This window comes from Oncorhynchus nerka, linkage group LG4 (genome assembly GCF_034236695.1).
Source record: "Oncorhynchus nerka isolate Pitt River linkage group LG4, Oner_Uvic_2.0, whole genome shotgun sequence".
NCBI lineage: Eukaryota > Metazoa > Chordata > Actinopteri > Salmoniformes > Salmonidae > Oncorhynchus > Oncorhynchus nerka.
Genome location: NC_088399.1, coordinates 81,059,523 through 81,077,000, shown reverse-complemented (window position 1 = coordinate 81,077,000; position 17,478 = coordinate 81,059,523). Strand labels below are relative to the sequence as shown.

Genomic DNA, 17,478 nt, shown 5'->3' with positions numbered 1-17,478 from the left:
TAATCGAAATTACGGATTGCCTCTTATCTGCTTGTCGTCCCCTTATGCCATAGTTTGTTCATCTCAATTGCCATTGGATACTACATTTGTTTAAGCAAGTCAGGCATATCAGCTTAAAAAAAAAAGAAGCAAATTAGTCCGAATGAACTGTTTCGCTGCCAGACAAGGCTCCGCTGATAGCCAGGTGTAGCAGTGGTAATATGTTGGGACTGCTGTCGGGACAGCTTTATGTAAGCCCTAACAGTTTGTTCACTGTTTGTCACCGTTATAGTGCAATTAATGTATTATTTCATTTTGTGTTGTGCAGTGGCTTTGCTGGCATGCATCCCACTTTTTAAAATGCCACCAAGATTTACATGCTAAAATCGCCACTGGGCATAACTAGATTTACTCTAGGTAACCTATAGCAGGATCATCAACTAGATTCCATGATTTGGATTTGAGAAAGTGCTCGGCTCGTTCTCGACACTGTTGCCGCGTTCAAAACAACTGGGAACTTGGAAATGGGAACACGTAAATATACCATGTCCGACTTACAGTTGAAGTAGAAAGTTCATTAAAACTCGTTTTTCAACCACTCCACAAATTTATTGTTAAGAAACTATAGTTTTGGCAAGGACATCTACTTTGTGCATGAAACAAGTAATTTTTCCAACGATTGTTTACAGACAGATTATTTCATTTATAATTCACTGTATCACAATTTCCAGTGGGTCAGAAGTTTACATTCACATGTTGACTGTGCTTTTAAACAGCTTGGAAAATTCCATAAAATTATGTCATGGCTTTAGAAGTCAATTGGAGGTGTACCTGTGGATGTATTTCAAGGCCTACCTTCAAACTCAGTGCTTATTTGCTTGACATCATGGGAAAATCAAAAGAAATCTGCCAAGAACTCAGAAAAACAATTGTAGACCTCCACAAGTCTGGTTCATCCTTGGGAGCAATTTCCAAATTCCTGAAGGTACCACGTTCATCTGTACAAACAATCGTATGCAAGTATAAACACCATGGGACCACGCAGCTGTCATACCGCTCAGGAAGGAGATGCGTTCTGTCTCCTAGAGATGAATATACTTTGGTGTGAAACGTGCAAATAAATCCCAGAACAACAGCAAAGGACCTTGTGAAGATGCTGGAAGAAACCGGTACAAAGTATCTATATCCACAATAAAATGAGTCCTTTATCAACATAACCTGAAAGGCCACTCAGCAAGGAAGAAGCCACTGCTCCAAAACCGCCATAAAAAGCCAGACTACAGTTTACAACTGCACATGGGTCAAAGATCATACCTTTTGGAGGAATGTCCTCTGTTCAGATGAAACAAAAATAGAACTGTTTGGGCATAATGACCATCGTTATGTTTGGAGGAAAAGGGGGAAGGCTTGCAAGCCGAAGAACACCATCCCAGCCGTGAAGCACAGCGGTGTCAGCATCATGTTGTGGGGGTGCTTTGCTGCAGGAAGGACTGGTGCGCTTCACCAAATAGATGGCATTATGAGGAAGGAGAAGTATGTGGATATATTGAAGCAACATCTCAAGGCATCAGTCAGGAAGTTAAATCTTGGTCTCAAATGGGTCTTCCAAATGGACAATGACCCCAAGCATACTTCCCAAGTTGTGGCAAAATGGCTTAAGGACAACAAAGTCAAGGTATTGGAGTGGCCATTACAAAGCCCAGACCTCAATCCTATAGAAAATTTGTGGGCAGAACTGAAAAAGTGTGTGCGAGCAAGGAGGCCTTACAATCCTGACTCCGTTACATCAGTTCTGTCAGGAGGAATGGGCCAGAATTCACCCAACTTATTGTGGGAAGGTTGTGGAAGGCTACCCAAAACATGTGACCCAAGTTAAATGTAAAGGCAATGCTACCAAATACTAATTGTGTAAACTTCTGATCCACTGGGAATGTGATGAAAGAAATAAAAGCTTAAATAAATCATTCTTTCTACTATTATTCTGACATTTCACATTCTTAGTATCACCACTTAAAATAAAGTGACCTAAGACAGGGAATTTTTACTAGGATTAAATGTCAGGAATTGTGAAAAACTGAGTTTGTATTTGGCCATGGTGTATGTAAACTTCTGACTTCAACTGTAAGTGCGTTCAAAACACCTGGGAACTTTGGGGGGACAAAACAAATTCAGACTGGGAAAAATCAATTTGAACAGTCATCCAACTCGATTTTCCAACTCTGGCCTCTTTCTGGAGCTCCGACTCTCCGACCGGAAGATAACTGACGTCATGATTTGACCTCGTTTTTCCGAATTCCCAGTTGTTTTGAACACAGCATAAGTGCACCAGTATGTGCGCTTAAATCTAAACACACTGTGATGTATAGCATTGCCCAACAGGAAAAATGGAGTGAAAAGTGTTGGTTCCTTTTGTGTCATTCACTCTCAAAGTTCCAGAATGATTGAAACGGCAGCCATATTGGTCAGGGAGAAATCCAAACCAGTCTAATTAAAATCAATGGCAGTGGAGTCATAATCTTGTGAGAGTGCTATTATATGTGCTATTATATGATACAATAGCAGCACTGATTGCATTTACAACTTGTTTAAGTCTTATCATTAACTGATTTGAGCCAGTGAATGGCTGTGGATTGACTGTATTGCTTAAATGGAATATTGGCAAATTGGCAGTTAATTTTACAGTCAATTGCAGGAATCATTCCTCTAAAACTGTCTGGCTAACTAGCTAACAAACATACAGTGCTGATAAATTCTCAGAATTATTCATATTTGTCTAATAATGGTGGTCTTAAGGAAAAATTGGCAAGTGTGGGGTCCTCCAGAAAAACATGGGCCACTAGCTAACTAAACTATATTGGCCTGATTGAACATAGGACTGTCTGACCCCAAGCTGCAACCTGGAAGCCTGGATGCCATTGTGATGCTGCAACATCAACATTCTACGTATAGCCCAGACATAATGCACTTGCGTATCCTAAATAATCATCTGTCTCTCGTAACATGTAGAAAGTATGTTGTGGACGTAGAGATAACTTGTTGACGTTAACAAAAGTGTCCATATGGAATGTTATCAATGCTTTTAGAAAAAAAGGTCCATAGGTCTATGCAATATGTCTTGGGAGTAAAACGTTATTTGGCTATCTCTCAATTGATTTTCAGATAGTTCTTTCAGGGATAAGTTAAAGGTTGTTTTTGTAATAGACAGCATTGGTATATTGAATTGAGTGAGACAGTGTGCTATTACTTGTTTCTCTGCCTCAATTTAATATCTACTCATGTTGCCATGGCATGAAAACATTTAAAGTATGTACCCATCCACACTGTCTAGTACAGTCACCTATACCCAGTGTGTTTGTTTTAAGCTCTCTCTATTAATTCAATTCAAAGAGCTTTATTGGCATGGGAAACACATGATTACATTACCAAAGCAAGTGAAATATATATATATATATATATATTTAAGCAAAAAATGAACTGTTGACATTATACTCACAAAGGTTTCAAAGGAATAGAGACATTTCAAATGCCACATTATGGCTACTACATACAGTGTTGTAGTGATGTGCAAATAGTTAAATACGAAAGGGAAAATAAATAAACATGGGTTGTATTTACAATGGTGTTTGTTATTCACCGGTTGCCCTTTTCTTGTGACAACAATTTACAGATATTGCTGCTGTGATGGCACACTGTGGTATTTCACCCAATAGACATGGGAGTTTATCAAAATTCGATTTGTTTTCAATTCTTTGTGAGTCTGTGTAATCGGAGGGAAATCTGTGTCGAATATGGTCATACATTTGGCAGGAGATTAGGAATTGCATGTAAATTTCCACCTCAAGAGCATGTCTTCTCTTGAGAGCCAGGTCTGCCACTGTGTTCTCTCTGTTTAGTGCCAAATAGCATTCTAGTTTGCTCAGTGTTTTTGTTAATTACTTGACACATTGGAAATAAATATATTTTTGTTTTCTCTTGATTTGGTTGGGTCTAATTGTGTTGCTGTCCTGGGGCTCTGTGGAGTCTGTTTGTGTGTTTGTAAACAGAGCTCCAGGATCATCTTGCTTAGGGGACTCTTCTCCTTCTTCATCTATCTGTAGGTGATGGCTTTTTATGGAAGGTATGGGAATTCCTTCCTTTTAGGTGGTTGTAGAATTGAACGTCTCTTTTCTAAATTTGGATCATTAGCAGGTATCGGCCTAATTCTGCTCTGCATGCATTATTTATTGCTTTACGTTGTACACACAGGATATTTTTGCAGAATTCTGCATGCCGTTTCAATTTGGTGTTTGTCCCATTTTGTGAAATATTGGATGGCGGGCGGACCCCAGACCTCAAAACCATAAAGGGCAATTAGCCAGATCCTAATTGGTATGTCAAATTTTATGTTCCTTTTGATGGCGTAGAATACCCTTCTTGCCTTGTCTCTCAGATGGTTCACAGCTTTGTGGAAGTTACCTGTGGGGCTGATGTTTAGGTATGTGTAGTTTTTTTGTGTCCTCTAGGGTAACAGTGTCTAGACTGAATTTCTATTTGTGGTCCTGGCAACTGGACCTTTTTTGGGACACCATTATTTGTGTCTTATTGAGATTCACTGTCAGGGCCCAGGTCTGACATAATCTGTGTAGAAGATCTAGATTCTGCTGTAGGCCCTCTTGGGTTTGGGATAGAATCACCAGATCATCAGCAAACAGTAGACATTTGACTTCAGATTGTAATAGGGTGAGGCCGGATACTGCAGACTGTTCTAGTGCCCTCGCCAATTCGTTGATATACAGTGCATTCGGAAAGTATTCAGACCCCTTGACTTTTTACACATTTTGTTACGTTACAGCCTTGTTCTAAAATTATTCAGACCCTTTACACGCAGTATTTTTGGAAGTGCCTTTGGCAGCGATTACAGCCTCGAGTCTTCTTGGGTATGACACTACAAGCTTGGCACACCTGCATTTGGGGAGTTTCTCCCATTCTTCTTTGCAGATCCTCTCAAACTCTGTCAGATTGGATGGGGAGCGTCACTGCACAGCTATTTTTAGGTCTCTCCAGAGATGTTCGATCGGGTTCAAGTCCGGGCTCTGGCTGGGCCACTCAAGGACATTCAGAGACTTGTCCCGAAGCCACTCCTGTGTTGTCTTGGCTGTGTGCTTACGGTTGTTGTCCTGTTGGAAGGTGAACCTTCGCCCCAGTCTGAGATCCTTAGAGCTCTGGAGCAGGTCAAGGATCTCTCTCTACTTTATTCCATTCATCTTTGTCTCGATCCTGACTAGTGGAGTGCTGCAGAGATGGTTGTCCTTCTGAAATGTTCTCCCATCACCACCGAGGAACTCTAGAGCTCTGTCAGAGAGACTATTGGGTTCTTGGTCACCTCCCTAACCAAGGCCTTTCTCCCCTTAATGCTCAGTTTGGCCGGTCGGCCAGCTCTAGGAAGAGTCTTAGTGGTTCCAAACTTCTTCTATTGAAGAATGATGGAGGCCACTGTGTTCTTGGGGACCTTCACTGCTGAATTTGTTTGGTACCCTTCCCCAGATCTGTGTATCGACACAATCCTGTCTCTGAGCTCTATGGACAATTCCTTCGACCTCATGGCTTGGTTTTTGCTCTGACATGCACTGTCAACTGTGGTACAGGTGTGTGCCTTTCCAAATAATGTCCAATCAATTGAATTTATGGACTCCAATGGACTCCAATCAAGTTATTGAAACGTCTCATGGATGATCAATGGGAACAGGATGCACCTGAGCTCAATTTTGAGTCTCATAGCAAAGGGTCTGAATACTTATGTAAATACGTTTTATTTTTAATACATTTGCACAAATGTATTAACTTTTTTTTCTCACTTTGTTTTTATGGGGTATTGTCTGTAGATTGCTGAGGATTATTTATATATTTTTTAAATACATTTTAGAATAAGGCTGTAATGTAACAAAATTTTGAAAAAATCAAGGGGTCTGAATACTTTCCGAAGGCACTGTAGATAACATACAATATATTACACACACATATAGATTAGTCACATAGATAATATACAATATATTACACACACACATAGATAATATACAATATATTACACACACATATAGATAATATACAATCTATTACACACACACAGATTTACAGTTTATTGACATCTACATTTGTCGTGTGGTCCTGTGTAGCTCAGCTGCTAAAATAGTGGCGCTAGCAATGCCAGGGAAACAATACTGTTGGATAGAATACGCTTCGGTCTCATGACAGAATGGAATAGAAGGTTTGAGAATCTAGACTAGGAGAGATTCCAGGAATCCCATTGATAAAGCGTTCCTATTAAGTTATTGTCTCAACATGCCTTCAATGACCTTCACTCTCTCAATCAGCTGATCTTTGATCATCTGACAGTCCCCAGTGAGTAGGAATCAATGGTTTTCTTCGTAAACTGATCAGATTGCAGTGTGAGAGAACTGATAGATAAGGTACAATGAGCTGTACCTAGAACCTACCCAACACAATCTGTTTACAACATGTTCTACGATGTGTATGTGTTATGTCTCAACACAAGTCTTGTGTGGTTGAGTTACTTCCCTGAGATTAACACCTGATAAAGGTTGAGATGCAATCAGAAGCTCCAACATTCTGAATGAAAGGCTTAAATAGTGGAAAATGTGTGGAAACTATTTTTCTCTTGCTTGCTCTGTCACTTTCTCGCTTTCTCTTTGTTTGTGACCACAGCTGATCACAAATCCGATTCTCCATCTACCCTTCCATTCCATTCTTTGCCGGTCACTCTTCCAATAGCCTCTCTGTCACCAAGGTCCCATTGACAGTGTGACTGTTTTGCATCCCAAATGGAACCCTATTCTAAAAGTAGTACTCTATGTAGGGAATGGTGTGCCATTTAGAACGCAACCTGTGAGATTCCACAACCAGTTGAATGGGGTAAGATATGAGGAACTTTCTCTGTTATATATTTCCCACTGGGCACAGACAATTCAACATAATTTCATTGAAATGGCATGGAAAGAACGTTGATTCAACTAGTGTGTGCCCAGTGGGCGTTGTCCCTCAGTGGTAAATTGTCTTGAGTATGACTGACCTATGACCCCTTAGGTAAGAGTAATGATCAAAGAGCAGTGTCACACAGCAAATATGCTGAACACACACAGGGACACAGAGGGGTTTTCTACAAAGCAGAATCAATGAGTTAGCCAGCTAACTTTGATAAGCAACCAGGAATAATGATTGATTTTGTGGTCCATTTAAAAAGCTAAACTTAGATATGATTCTTTCATTTAAATGAATTAGACCATGCCTATTTTAAGCTTCTTTCTACTAAATATGTATGCAAGTTAGCTGGTGAACACCTTGATCCTGTTTAGTGTCTCCTGAAGGGTATACTAAGTCTCTATACCCTGATATGACAAACTGACACCTGAAACGTCATCACCTCAGGCAGTGACGTCGGTGGGGTCTTGTCATTTTGGAAGAAAAAAAAAGTTGCATGAAGGAAGCTCCAGTGTTGATGTTGCTTCGGAAGCTTCCTGTATTGTATCATTGAGGTCTAAAGTCAATCTGTAGTATGGGACCCCTAACCACATCACAACAGCACTGGCATGTCTGTGTGATTGTCGTGCAAGACATTCCCTAATTTGGCTTTAAGAATCTGCGACTGTCACTTCCTGAAGACTGAGGTCTGAAGAGGCCAACTTCCAAGTCAGTGTATTCTATAATGTTTAATTACTCCAATGCATTGTATTATGCATATTTACAATGAGCCTGCTAAACATCCAATAAGAACCAAGAGTTACAGCGGGCCCATGTTTACATTTTTATTTTAATATTCATAGGTCAAAGAATGAGGTTCAAAGCATGATTCTAAATAGTCAATCATAACACCATCATCAGTGTAACTGATGAGCAGTGAGAAATCTGCCTAATTTAACTCTGACAGTTCTATCTGGAAACAAAGTTGGGTGTCAAGTTCAGATGCTTAAATAAAAAAGCAGCACCAGTACGAGAACTTTGGCCAAGCTAAGAAATGGGATTTAAAATGGTTATCCCAAATGGAGCAAGCTGCATGTATTTTGAATATAACAGCTTAAACATTCCACTGTAGAGTCCAGTGTGTATGGGTCATGTCAGAGTAAGCCAACAGTCTATCCACAAATCACCTCTAAGCCACACTTTCATGTCTTCTGTAATATTGCTTTTCAGACTTGTGTATTTCCAATGGGAACACTAACAGTAAACACGTGATCACAATTTTCAAAACCAGCTTCCCTAGTATCAATGACTGACTGCCGTCAACTACTGGGTATAATTTCACCGTGCACATGTTGAGTCAGTAGGTCAAACAATGAATCTGGCAGAGTCTATGGTTACAATTGGTTGAAGTCAGGGTGCATAAGTTACAACCAGTGTTGTCATCGCTATGTAACAAACCTCAGCACAGGCAGAGGGGGTGGTAAAATGAAGCATATAAACCTTTATTGAACAGCTTTTTGAAAAAATATTTACAAAGTGAATATACAGCAAAAGACATACTGTTCAAGGGATTCAAGTATGCAACATGGGGAGATGAAAAAAAGAAACTAGCTGAATGTGAGGGAGAAGATGTCAAACTACATGGATTATACAAGATGTACATTTCCAACAGTAACTACATATCAGTTGAGGAACCAGTCCCTACCAGTACTGGATGAGGAATAGGTTCATTAAAAAGCGACAAATCACCCATCCATTTCTCCTCACCGGTCTTATTCCCAGTAAATATCATCCTATCACTAAAAACGTGTACAAAAGCACAGACTTTCACCTGACTGCTCTGCACTAATACTATGGCTAAACATGCTGTAAATGACAACAAAAAAGTGGAGACATGAACAGTCCTGAGAGGCAGGAACAGGGACGGGGTCGAAGGTCTGGGGGCCACAAGGGACGTCAGTTGGTTGAGGAAGGGGTGCTATTGGGCCTCGTCCTCGGGACAGGAGTGCCAGGTCAGCCTCTCCTCGTAGAAGGAGATGACCACCTGAGGGCAGCGGGTGTTGGCCTCGCGGGCCGGGACCAGGTCCGCCTCATCGGAGTCTTTCCTGTAGAGTGGCGGGACGGGACAGTGGTTGGTGGTTATTAGTAGCTATTGAATAGAATAATAAGACTCAACTATTTAGCAAGTAGCACTGTTCAGGATAATAAAGTTCAGGTGCACATCTAGAAAACTAAAATGTGGCGGTTACGAAGGCACACGTACAGTAATTTTAGGATGTGAACAACATACCAGGGGAGATAAATTATGAGGAATGGCTCTTGGGCTGTGCAACCCTGAAAAGGGGTGATATGAGAGCAACAGCACAGGTGACGAGTTAATTTCACAATTTGAGACTCACCACTTCATCAAGAACATAAGTTCTCCACTGCTGTCTGTAGCACCAATGATCCTCTCTGGATCCAGGCTCCTGGCAAAGCCCCGCGGCTTGTCACTCTGAAACACACAGTACAGTCAACACAGCTCCCATGCAACCAGTCTGGAAACCACAACAAACTGATCAAATAACTATTGCACTTGCATACTAGCCTATACACAAAAAAGGACTACAAAAACAAAATCCCACAACACTGATTTGAAACAAAAATCCAGGTTAATTCGTACACTCACCACATCCTTCTTCTTCTTGGCTTTGTTTCCCTCGGTCTCTGGCTCATCTGTTGAAGACTTCCTCTTGTTGGAGTCAGGATTCTCCACCACGGTCTTCTGTGCTTCCAAGAAAGCTGAGATTAGCTCTGGACAATCCAGGTTATCCTCTGGCTCCCAAGTGTTATCCACTCTGAAAGGGAAGATACAGAAGTCAGTGGCTATTTCTTCTCCTGCGTATTTCAAAAGACTATCAGCATACTGTTGAGTAAAACATGGCTCTAGAAATGCAGCAAATTAAAGACATTTCACAAGAGGTATATCTAACTAAAATGTCAGTCTTTGAAATTAAATTCAAATGCAGATTTCAACTAGCTAGGTTCTCCAGAATAAGTGTGCACTCACTCTGTAAATCCCTTCCACTTGAGGAAGAATTCCACCTTCCCGTTGACAATGCGTTGGTCCATCACCTTCTCCACAACATACTCCTCTGGCGGCTCTGCCTCCAATACTTCCTTCTTCCCTTTGCCATTCTGCTTTTTACCCATGTTAGGCTGCGAAACAAGAGGGGAGGAGGTTTTCATCTTTTTAAAGAGACGAATTTGGGTTTTAATAACATGACAATGCTTACACAGACTAGCAATACAATATTAATATCAGATTGTTTTTCAAGTGATACTTTGACACCCAACGTGCCATTCCCTTATAGGGGTTGACATCCTCCTGAGGAGGATGAGCTGGTCAATCAGCAGTCTACTTGCATACATATTTTTTGGCCCAGTATACAACCACACCATAGAGATCACAAGCTTGTAGTCCTAAAAAAAACAGCAGTAAGTTAGCATTTTCTTTTTATTTAACCAGGCATGTCAGTTAAGAACCAATTCTTACTTACAATGACGGCCTACATGTAGACAGCCGTCGGAAAAAAAGACGTGAAAATGTGTACAGTCTTAATAAAAATCATTTCAGCCACCATATAGGGCAGATCCAGCGCCCACTATAGGCTGCCTAGACTGTATGGAGCTCTGCGTTTTGCTCTTCATCAATCATGCCTATCCTCACACAGACAATGCTAACAAAACTTTTATAGCTAAATAAAACGGGAGCATAGGTTGTAATTTTAATATCTGTAACAACGCTGGGCCAATTGTGCGCCGCCCCAATGGGACTCCCGATCACAGCTGGTTGTGATACAGCCCGGGATCGAACCCAGGTCTGTAGTGACACCTATCGAAATAGAACTACAACACGAGCTGCAAAATTTCTCATGGCGCTACATCTAGTCCACGCATCTAGTGAGCGAAAACGCAAGGATTTCAGCCACCATATAGGGCAGATCCAGCGCCCACTATAGGCTGCCACGGAACTCGTGCGTTTTGCTCTTCATCAATCATGCCTATCCACACAGACAATGCTAACAAAATAACTTTTTTAGCTAAATAAAACGGGCGCATAGGTTGTCATTTTATTTTCTGTAACGTTACTGTTAGCTATATTGGCTTCTAGCCAACGTTAGATTCTGTAGATGTAACTAAACGTTTTAGTTACAGATTTCGCTAGGCCCGCTCGTTCCCCCCCATCTAGAACCTATTTTTTCCAGGCCTAGGGGCTGGTCCAATGCTTGCATTGATTGTACATACAAGCGAAGTAGTTCCTCAAAACTAACTACTCAATTGAACACAACGAAACGGTGTGTTACCGTTAGTTAACTATACATTGTGTGTTAGTTTGCTAGCAAACTAGAATTTGCCATCTTAGTTAGCAAACTTCCACGGCTTAGCTAGCTACCAGATATTAAGGTTGGCACAATGGCCGGTCAAATTGTGATTGCAAGGCCCAAAAGCTGCAAATTGAGTATCCCATTAGCACTTGTTATTTGATTAGGCAGTGAGAATCAGATATTCCTTTGATTAAAGGGCAGCTAGCTGACTATCAAGCGAAGTTATAGTTAAGCGTGCTAGTTAACTAGCTAGCGCAATGCTATCCCTTTGTCAGCGTAGCTTTGGTAACATTAGCTAGTAAAGCTGTAACGTTAGTAACTAAATTGGCTACCGTGGCTAGACACAAATATGCATAACATCAATTATCAGTCTACACTACACCTTGCATAATAATTCGAAGTTGGATCTTGAGGGACTCACCTTGCAAATCAATAAAAAGCTGATGTAGAATGAACGACGGAGAAAGCGAGCAAGCAACTTCGTTCTCTTCTCACCCGCGTGTGGTGCAGAATGTTGCTGCTGCGCGAGCGCCAAAAAAAACCTCTGCCTTTTTCTACGGGTGCCGCTAGGGTAACTGTTAACTTAACTTCGTACTCTGGATGTTTCCAAAGAAATCGTTGAATCCAGACCCAAACAAGGGACTTTAAATACACATTCTGTAAGATTTCCAGTAATGAGAATTAATGGCATAGGCTTAGCTACCCCCCTTAGCCTTTGAAGAATATATACGAAGTGGTGAAATGATCAGAATTCAGAATAAACTTTATTCGCCAAGTAGGCTACATTTGCACATACTCAGAATTTTACTTTGTTGTAATATGGAGCTGCTAGTGATAGACAACATTTAGATACAGAAGACAGACAAAAGAGTTTGCATACATTATGCAAAAATTGGTAGAGTGAGCATAGAACTATAATAGAATATACAAATATACAGTTGATATAGGGTGCATTATGAAAAAGTGGGCCATTATATCAACTGGGGACAGTTTAATCCTGAAGCGTTTATTTAATTGTCTGACAAGTACATATCGAAACTATTGTTACTAATGCCGCGTTCAAATACAACTGGGAACTCCTAAATACGAGATCAAATCATGACCTCGGTGATCTTCAGTTCTGATAATCAAAGCTCTAAAAAATAGTCCCATTTTCCGCGTTGAAATTTCGAGTTGGATGACTGTTCAAATCGATTTTTTTCCCAATATGAGCTCGTTTTCCCCCCACGAGTACCCAGTTGTTTTGAACGCAGCATAAGCCCTTGCAGAGAAACCACATGATCAAAATAATTTAATTGGTGTGACATCATAGAGGGGGGAAGAGCAAGCTTCAAACAGGGAGCTCACACCGCCAGGCACTGTGCAAAATTGTGATGTAAATGTGTGCTTCTATGTTCTGGTTCATCAAAATAAATAAACAAGTTGCCAATATTATGTTAAAATTTTGTAATTCAGTCAGTTGTTCCGCTTTACCAACCATAGCTAGCTAAAGTAGGACAGCATGGAGTAGCTAAAGTGGGACAATCTTATAGGCTTTTCCAATGGAGGAAAGATATCCAGTTTACATTAGGGACCCCTGTACTTAGGTTAGGCAGGGCTCGGGTTCTTGTAATGCTGTTATTTTGCTAATTTTTGGCACCAAGTAGAACTACAGCAGGTTGAATTCAGGAAAAGTGGGAAACGTTTTGCATTTCTGTCTTCTGTAACCACTTATGTAAAGTTTGTCGGTCCTGTTGTTTTTTTTATAAAGAGCACCTATCAACGCATGTGAAGCTTGGTTATGTACAATATGCTGTAAGAGCTTTCGTCTCCAAACCACTGCAGTGTAAACATTTTTAGGGATTTGGCCATGTTTCAAGTGTGTGCAAACAGACAGAATATACTGAAGAACGGTGTGTGGTAAAAGGATGACGGTGTTGCAATTGTGGTGGGAATCATAATCCCGAATTCCTGGAGTGCCCTGTAAGGGTGAAGGGGATGGAGGTGTCAAAAGTTAGAGGCCAATCGATACTCCTATGCAGAGGTAATTAAAATAGTTGAGAAACAGTGGAGGCTCCTCAGTGGAGGAAGGGGAGGACCATCCTACCCAGTGAATTATAAAAAATAAAATTGTGAAAAATACATTTTTTTTAGCCTTTTAGATAAAACTATACTAAATATATTAACATCACCAAATAATTGAATGTTTTTTCAATGTTTTTTCAATGTTTTGAAATGAAGGTCTACAGAAGCATCAACAACATTCTGTAGGGTAGCACAATGTTGTAGCCGGAGGACAGCTAGTTTCATCCTCCTCTGGGCACATTGACTTCAATACAAAACCTAGAAGGCTCATGGTTCTCACCCCCTTCCGTAGACATTACTGTATGATTGTAGCAGGTTTACTAACGCGTTAGTTCTAGTACCTACACTACCGTTCAAAAGTTTGGGGTCACTAGGAAATGTCCTTGATTTTGAAAGAAAAACACATTTTTTTGTCCATTAAAATAACATCAAACTGATCAGAAATACAGTGTAGACATGGTTAATGTTGTAAATTACTATTGTAGCTGGAAACACATGTTCTGTTAGCCATTCCAAGTTTATACATTTTAAAAGGCTAATTGATCATTAGAAAACCCTTTCGCAATTATGTTAGCACAGCTGAAAACAGTTGTTCTAATTAAAGAAGCAATAAAACTGGCCTTCTTTAGACTAGTTGAGTATCTGGAGCATTAGCATTGGTGGGGTTGATTGGGGCGGCAGGGTAGCCTAGTGGTTAGAGCGTTGGACTAGTAACCGGAAGGTTGCAAGTTCAAACCCCCGAGCTGACAAGGTACAAATCTGTCGTTCTGCCCCTGAACAGGCAGTTAACCCACTGTTCCTAGGCTGTCATTGAAAATAAAAATTTGTTCTTAACTGACTTGCCTAGTTAAATAAAGGTAAATAAAAAAATTAAAAAAATTACAGCCTCAAAATGGCCAGAAACAAAGAACTTTCTTCTGAAACTCGTCAGTCTATTCTTGTTCTGAGAAATGAAGACTATTCCATGCGAGAAATTGCCAAGAAACAGAAGATCTCATATAACGCTGTGTACTACTCCTTCACAGAACAGCGCAAACTGTCTCTAACCAGAATATAAAGAGGAGTGTGAGGCCTCGGTGCACAACTGAGTAAGAGGACAAGTACATTAGAGTGTCTAATTTGAGAAACAGACGCCTCACAAGTCCTCTACTGGCAGCTTCATCCGCAAAACACCAGTCTCAACATCAACAGTGAAGATGCTGGCCTTCTAGGCAGAGTTGGAAGAAAAAAAAGACATAAGACAAAGATTAAGATGGGCAAAAGAACACAGACACTGAACAAGTGTTATGGACAGACGAATCTCAGTTTAAGGTGTTTGGATCACAAAGAATAACATTCGGGGTGAAATGTCTTCAGATTACCTCAACAAATTGACAACTAGAATGCCAAAGGTCTGCAAAGGTGTAATTGCTGCAAATTGAGGATTATTTGACGAGAGCAAAGATTGAAGGACACAATTATTATTTCAATTAAAAATCATTATTTATAACCTTGTCAACGTCTTGACTATATTTTCTATTCATTTTGCAACTAATTTCATGTATGTTTTCATGGAAAACAAGGACATTTCTAAGTGACCCCACACTTTTGAACAGTAGTGTATGTTGACTATGATGTTACTAACATCGATGGCTAATATGGTGACAACAATGTCAGCTGTGTGTAGCGGTTAGCAGTACTGATATGAAGGTTTGGCTGGGAAAGGTTTTTTTGCTTGGCCACAGAGAGCTCATGTGTTGTGCACTGAAGTCCATAAGCGAAGGGAAAAGGTGAGAAAAGGACAGCGCGTAGATGCGACAAGTAATAATACAACAAGCAAAATGTTCATGCTGTTGTCTGTATGTGGCTGCTATGAAAGTGAACCATGTTTGCATGTGATCAGGGGTATATTCATTCCACGGATTCTGTTGAAAAACATTTCTTAAACAAAAGCAAGCTGATCGAAACGGGGATAAACATACCTGAATTTGTCCAAAAGAAACTCTCGTTTGCAACTGTTGGACTAATGATTACACCCTAGATCAGCTAGATGCAGGCAAGTGTGTTCATGGCAGTATTGAATGTGTCACTCTCTGTCTGTCTGTCACCTTGATAACAAAATTCTCTCGACCTGTGCACCTACGCTGTACATTTTCATTCATAGGCTAGGTTGTAGCAACCCCAGCTGAGTGAATGGAATATAAATGACAGTCATCCAATATGCTGTAATAAAAATAAGGCCCTGTTCATAATTGTTGTTATCTTAAACGTCACCGACTGCCACTGGTATCAAGAATGGTCCACCACCTAAAGGACATCCAGCCAACTTAACACACCTTGTAGAGTCCATGCCCCGATGAATTGAGGCTGTTCTGAGGGCAAAAGGACGGGGGTGCAATTCAATATTAGGAAGGTGTTCCTAATGTTTGGTTTACTCAGTGTATAACTAAATGCTGAGAGATGATCAGAGTGCAAATGCAGGATAGTGCAATGATTTTTTTGTACAGTTCAAATGTCTTGATGTGGTGTGCAGCAGAGAGTGCATGATCCTTTAGTCTCTATTGGCTAGATGGCTGCTAGGTGAGGGCCACAACACAGGGAAAGAAACTGTTCAGTTGGTGGATGGTTTTGGCTATGATTTACCTGAACCGCATGCCACAGGAGAGTTTTTGTAAAAGGGAGTGATTGGGGTAGGGTTTGGCGATAACTTTTTCTGCACACTTCCTTGCTCTGGAGTCATGCAGGACCTCTGTGGATGGCAGATGGCAGCCGATGTCCCTCCCTGCAGACGGGACATGTAACGCTCAAAGAGTGAATGGGTGTGGAGTCAGGCGCAGAGAGCAGAGGATTCGGGAAAAACACGCTTTAATGTCCAACTGAAAATGTACAATGGGTAATGCCGAACACAGGCGCAATACACTCCACCCAAGTACACACTGGTATCTCACCGGACAGCGGAAAACCCACAATAATAAAGAACACCTCTTTACATAACAGTAACAAGCCCGCACAAACACAGGCGGGCTAACCGAACTTAAATAACCCCAACAAGGAACAGGTGAAACTAATTAGACAAAACCAAACGAAAAGGGGAAAAAGGGATCGGTGGCAGCTAGTAGATCGGCAACGACGACCGCTGAGCGCCACCCGAACGGGAAGGGGACACCGGCCGCGAGGACGACCCGGAGGGCGAGGAGCAGGGTGATCCGGATGGAGGCGATGGAACTCCCTCAGCATAGATGGATCAAATATGTCCCCCACCGGGACCCAGCACCTCTCCTCCAGCCCGTACCCCTCCCAGTCAACAAGGTATTGCAGGCCCCTCACCCGGCGCCTCGAGTCCAGAATGGCCCGTATCGTGTACGCCGGGGACCCCTCGATGTCCAGAGGGGGCGGAGGTACCTCCGGAACCTCACCTTCCAGCAGGGGACCAGCTACCACCGGCCTGAGGAGAGACACGTGAAACGAGGGGTTAATATGATAATACGAAGGAAGTAGTAATCGATAACACACCTCGTTTATTCTCCTCATGACTTTGAATGGCCCCACACACTGCGGGCCCAGCGTCCGGCAGGGCAGGCAAAGGGGCAGGTTTCGGGTCGAGAGCCAGACCCTCACTGCGGTGACGGTCAGCGGTCCTCTTCTGCTGTCCACTCGCCTGACGTAGTGATTCCTGGACGGTCCTCCAGGTCTCCTTAGGGCGCTGCACCCACTCCTCCACCGCAGGAGCCTCGGTCTGGCTCTGATGCCATGGTGCCAGGACCGGCTGGTACCCCAACACGCACTGAAACGGTGACATGTTGGTAGAAGAGTGGCGTAGTGAGTTCTGGGCCATTTCAGCCCAGGGGACGTATCTCGCCCACTCCCCCGGCCGGTCCTGGCAATACGAACACAGAAACCTACCCACCTCCTGGTTCACTCTCTCCACCTGCCCATTACTCTCCGGGTGATACCCCGAGGTCAGGCTGACCGAGACCCCCAGACGTTCCATAAACGCCTTCCACACTCGGGATGTGAACTGGGGACCCCGATCAGAAACTATGTCCTCGGGCACCCCGTAGTGCCAGGAGACGTGGGTGAGCAGAGCCTCCGCAGTCTGTAGGGCCGTAGGGAGACCGGGAAACGGGATAAGACG

General features: G+C 42.0%; 1 protein-coding gene across 2 annotated transcripts; it reads right to left on the bottom strand.

Annotated features, from left to right (window-relative positions):
- Positions 1-8,414: 8,414 nt before the first annotated feature.
- On the bottom strand, positions 8,415-11,830 carry LOC115119031 (chromobox protein homolog 3-like). 2 transcript variants are annotated; one of them, XM_029647768.2, is made up of 5 exons: positions 11,722-11,830; positions 9,983-10,131; positions 9,602-9,770; positions 9,333-9,427; positions 8,415-9,038 (listed from the first exon to the last, which is right to left on the bottom strand). In XM_029647768.2, the coding sequence occupies exons 2-5, from the start codon at positions 10,123-10,125 to the stop codon at positions 8,912-8,914; spliced, it is 534 nt and encodes a 177-aa protein (XP_029503628.1). In that variant the 5' UTR covers positions 10,126-10,131; positions 11,722-11,830; the 3' UTR covers positions 8,415-8,911. The 2 variants fall into 2 exon arrangements, with proteins under 2 accessions (XP_029503628.1, XP_029503627.1); XM_029647767.2 differs by having other exon boundaries at positions 9,983-10,161; positions 11,722-11,827.
- Between the last annotated feature and the right edge of the window lie 5,648 nt (positions 11,831-17,478).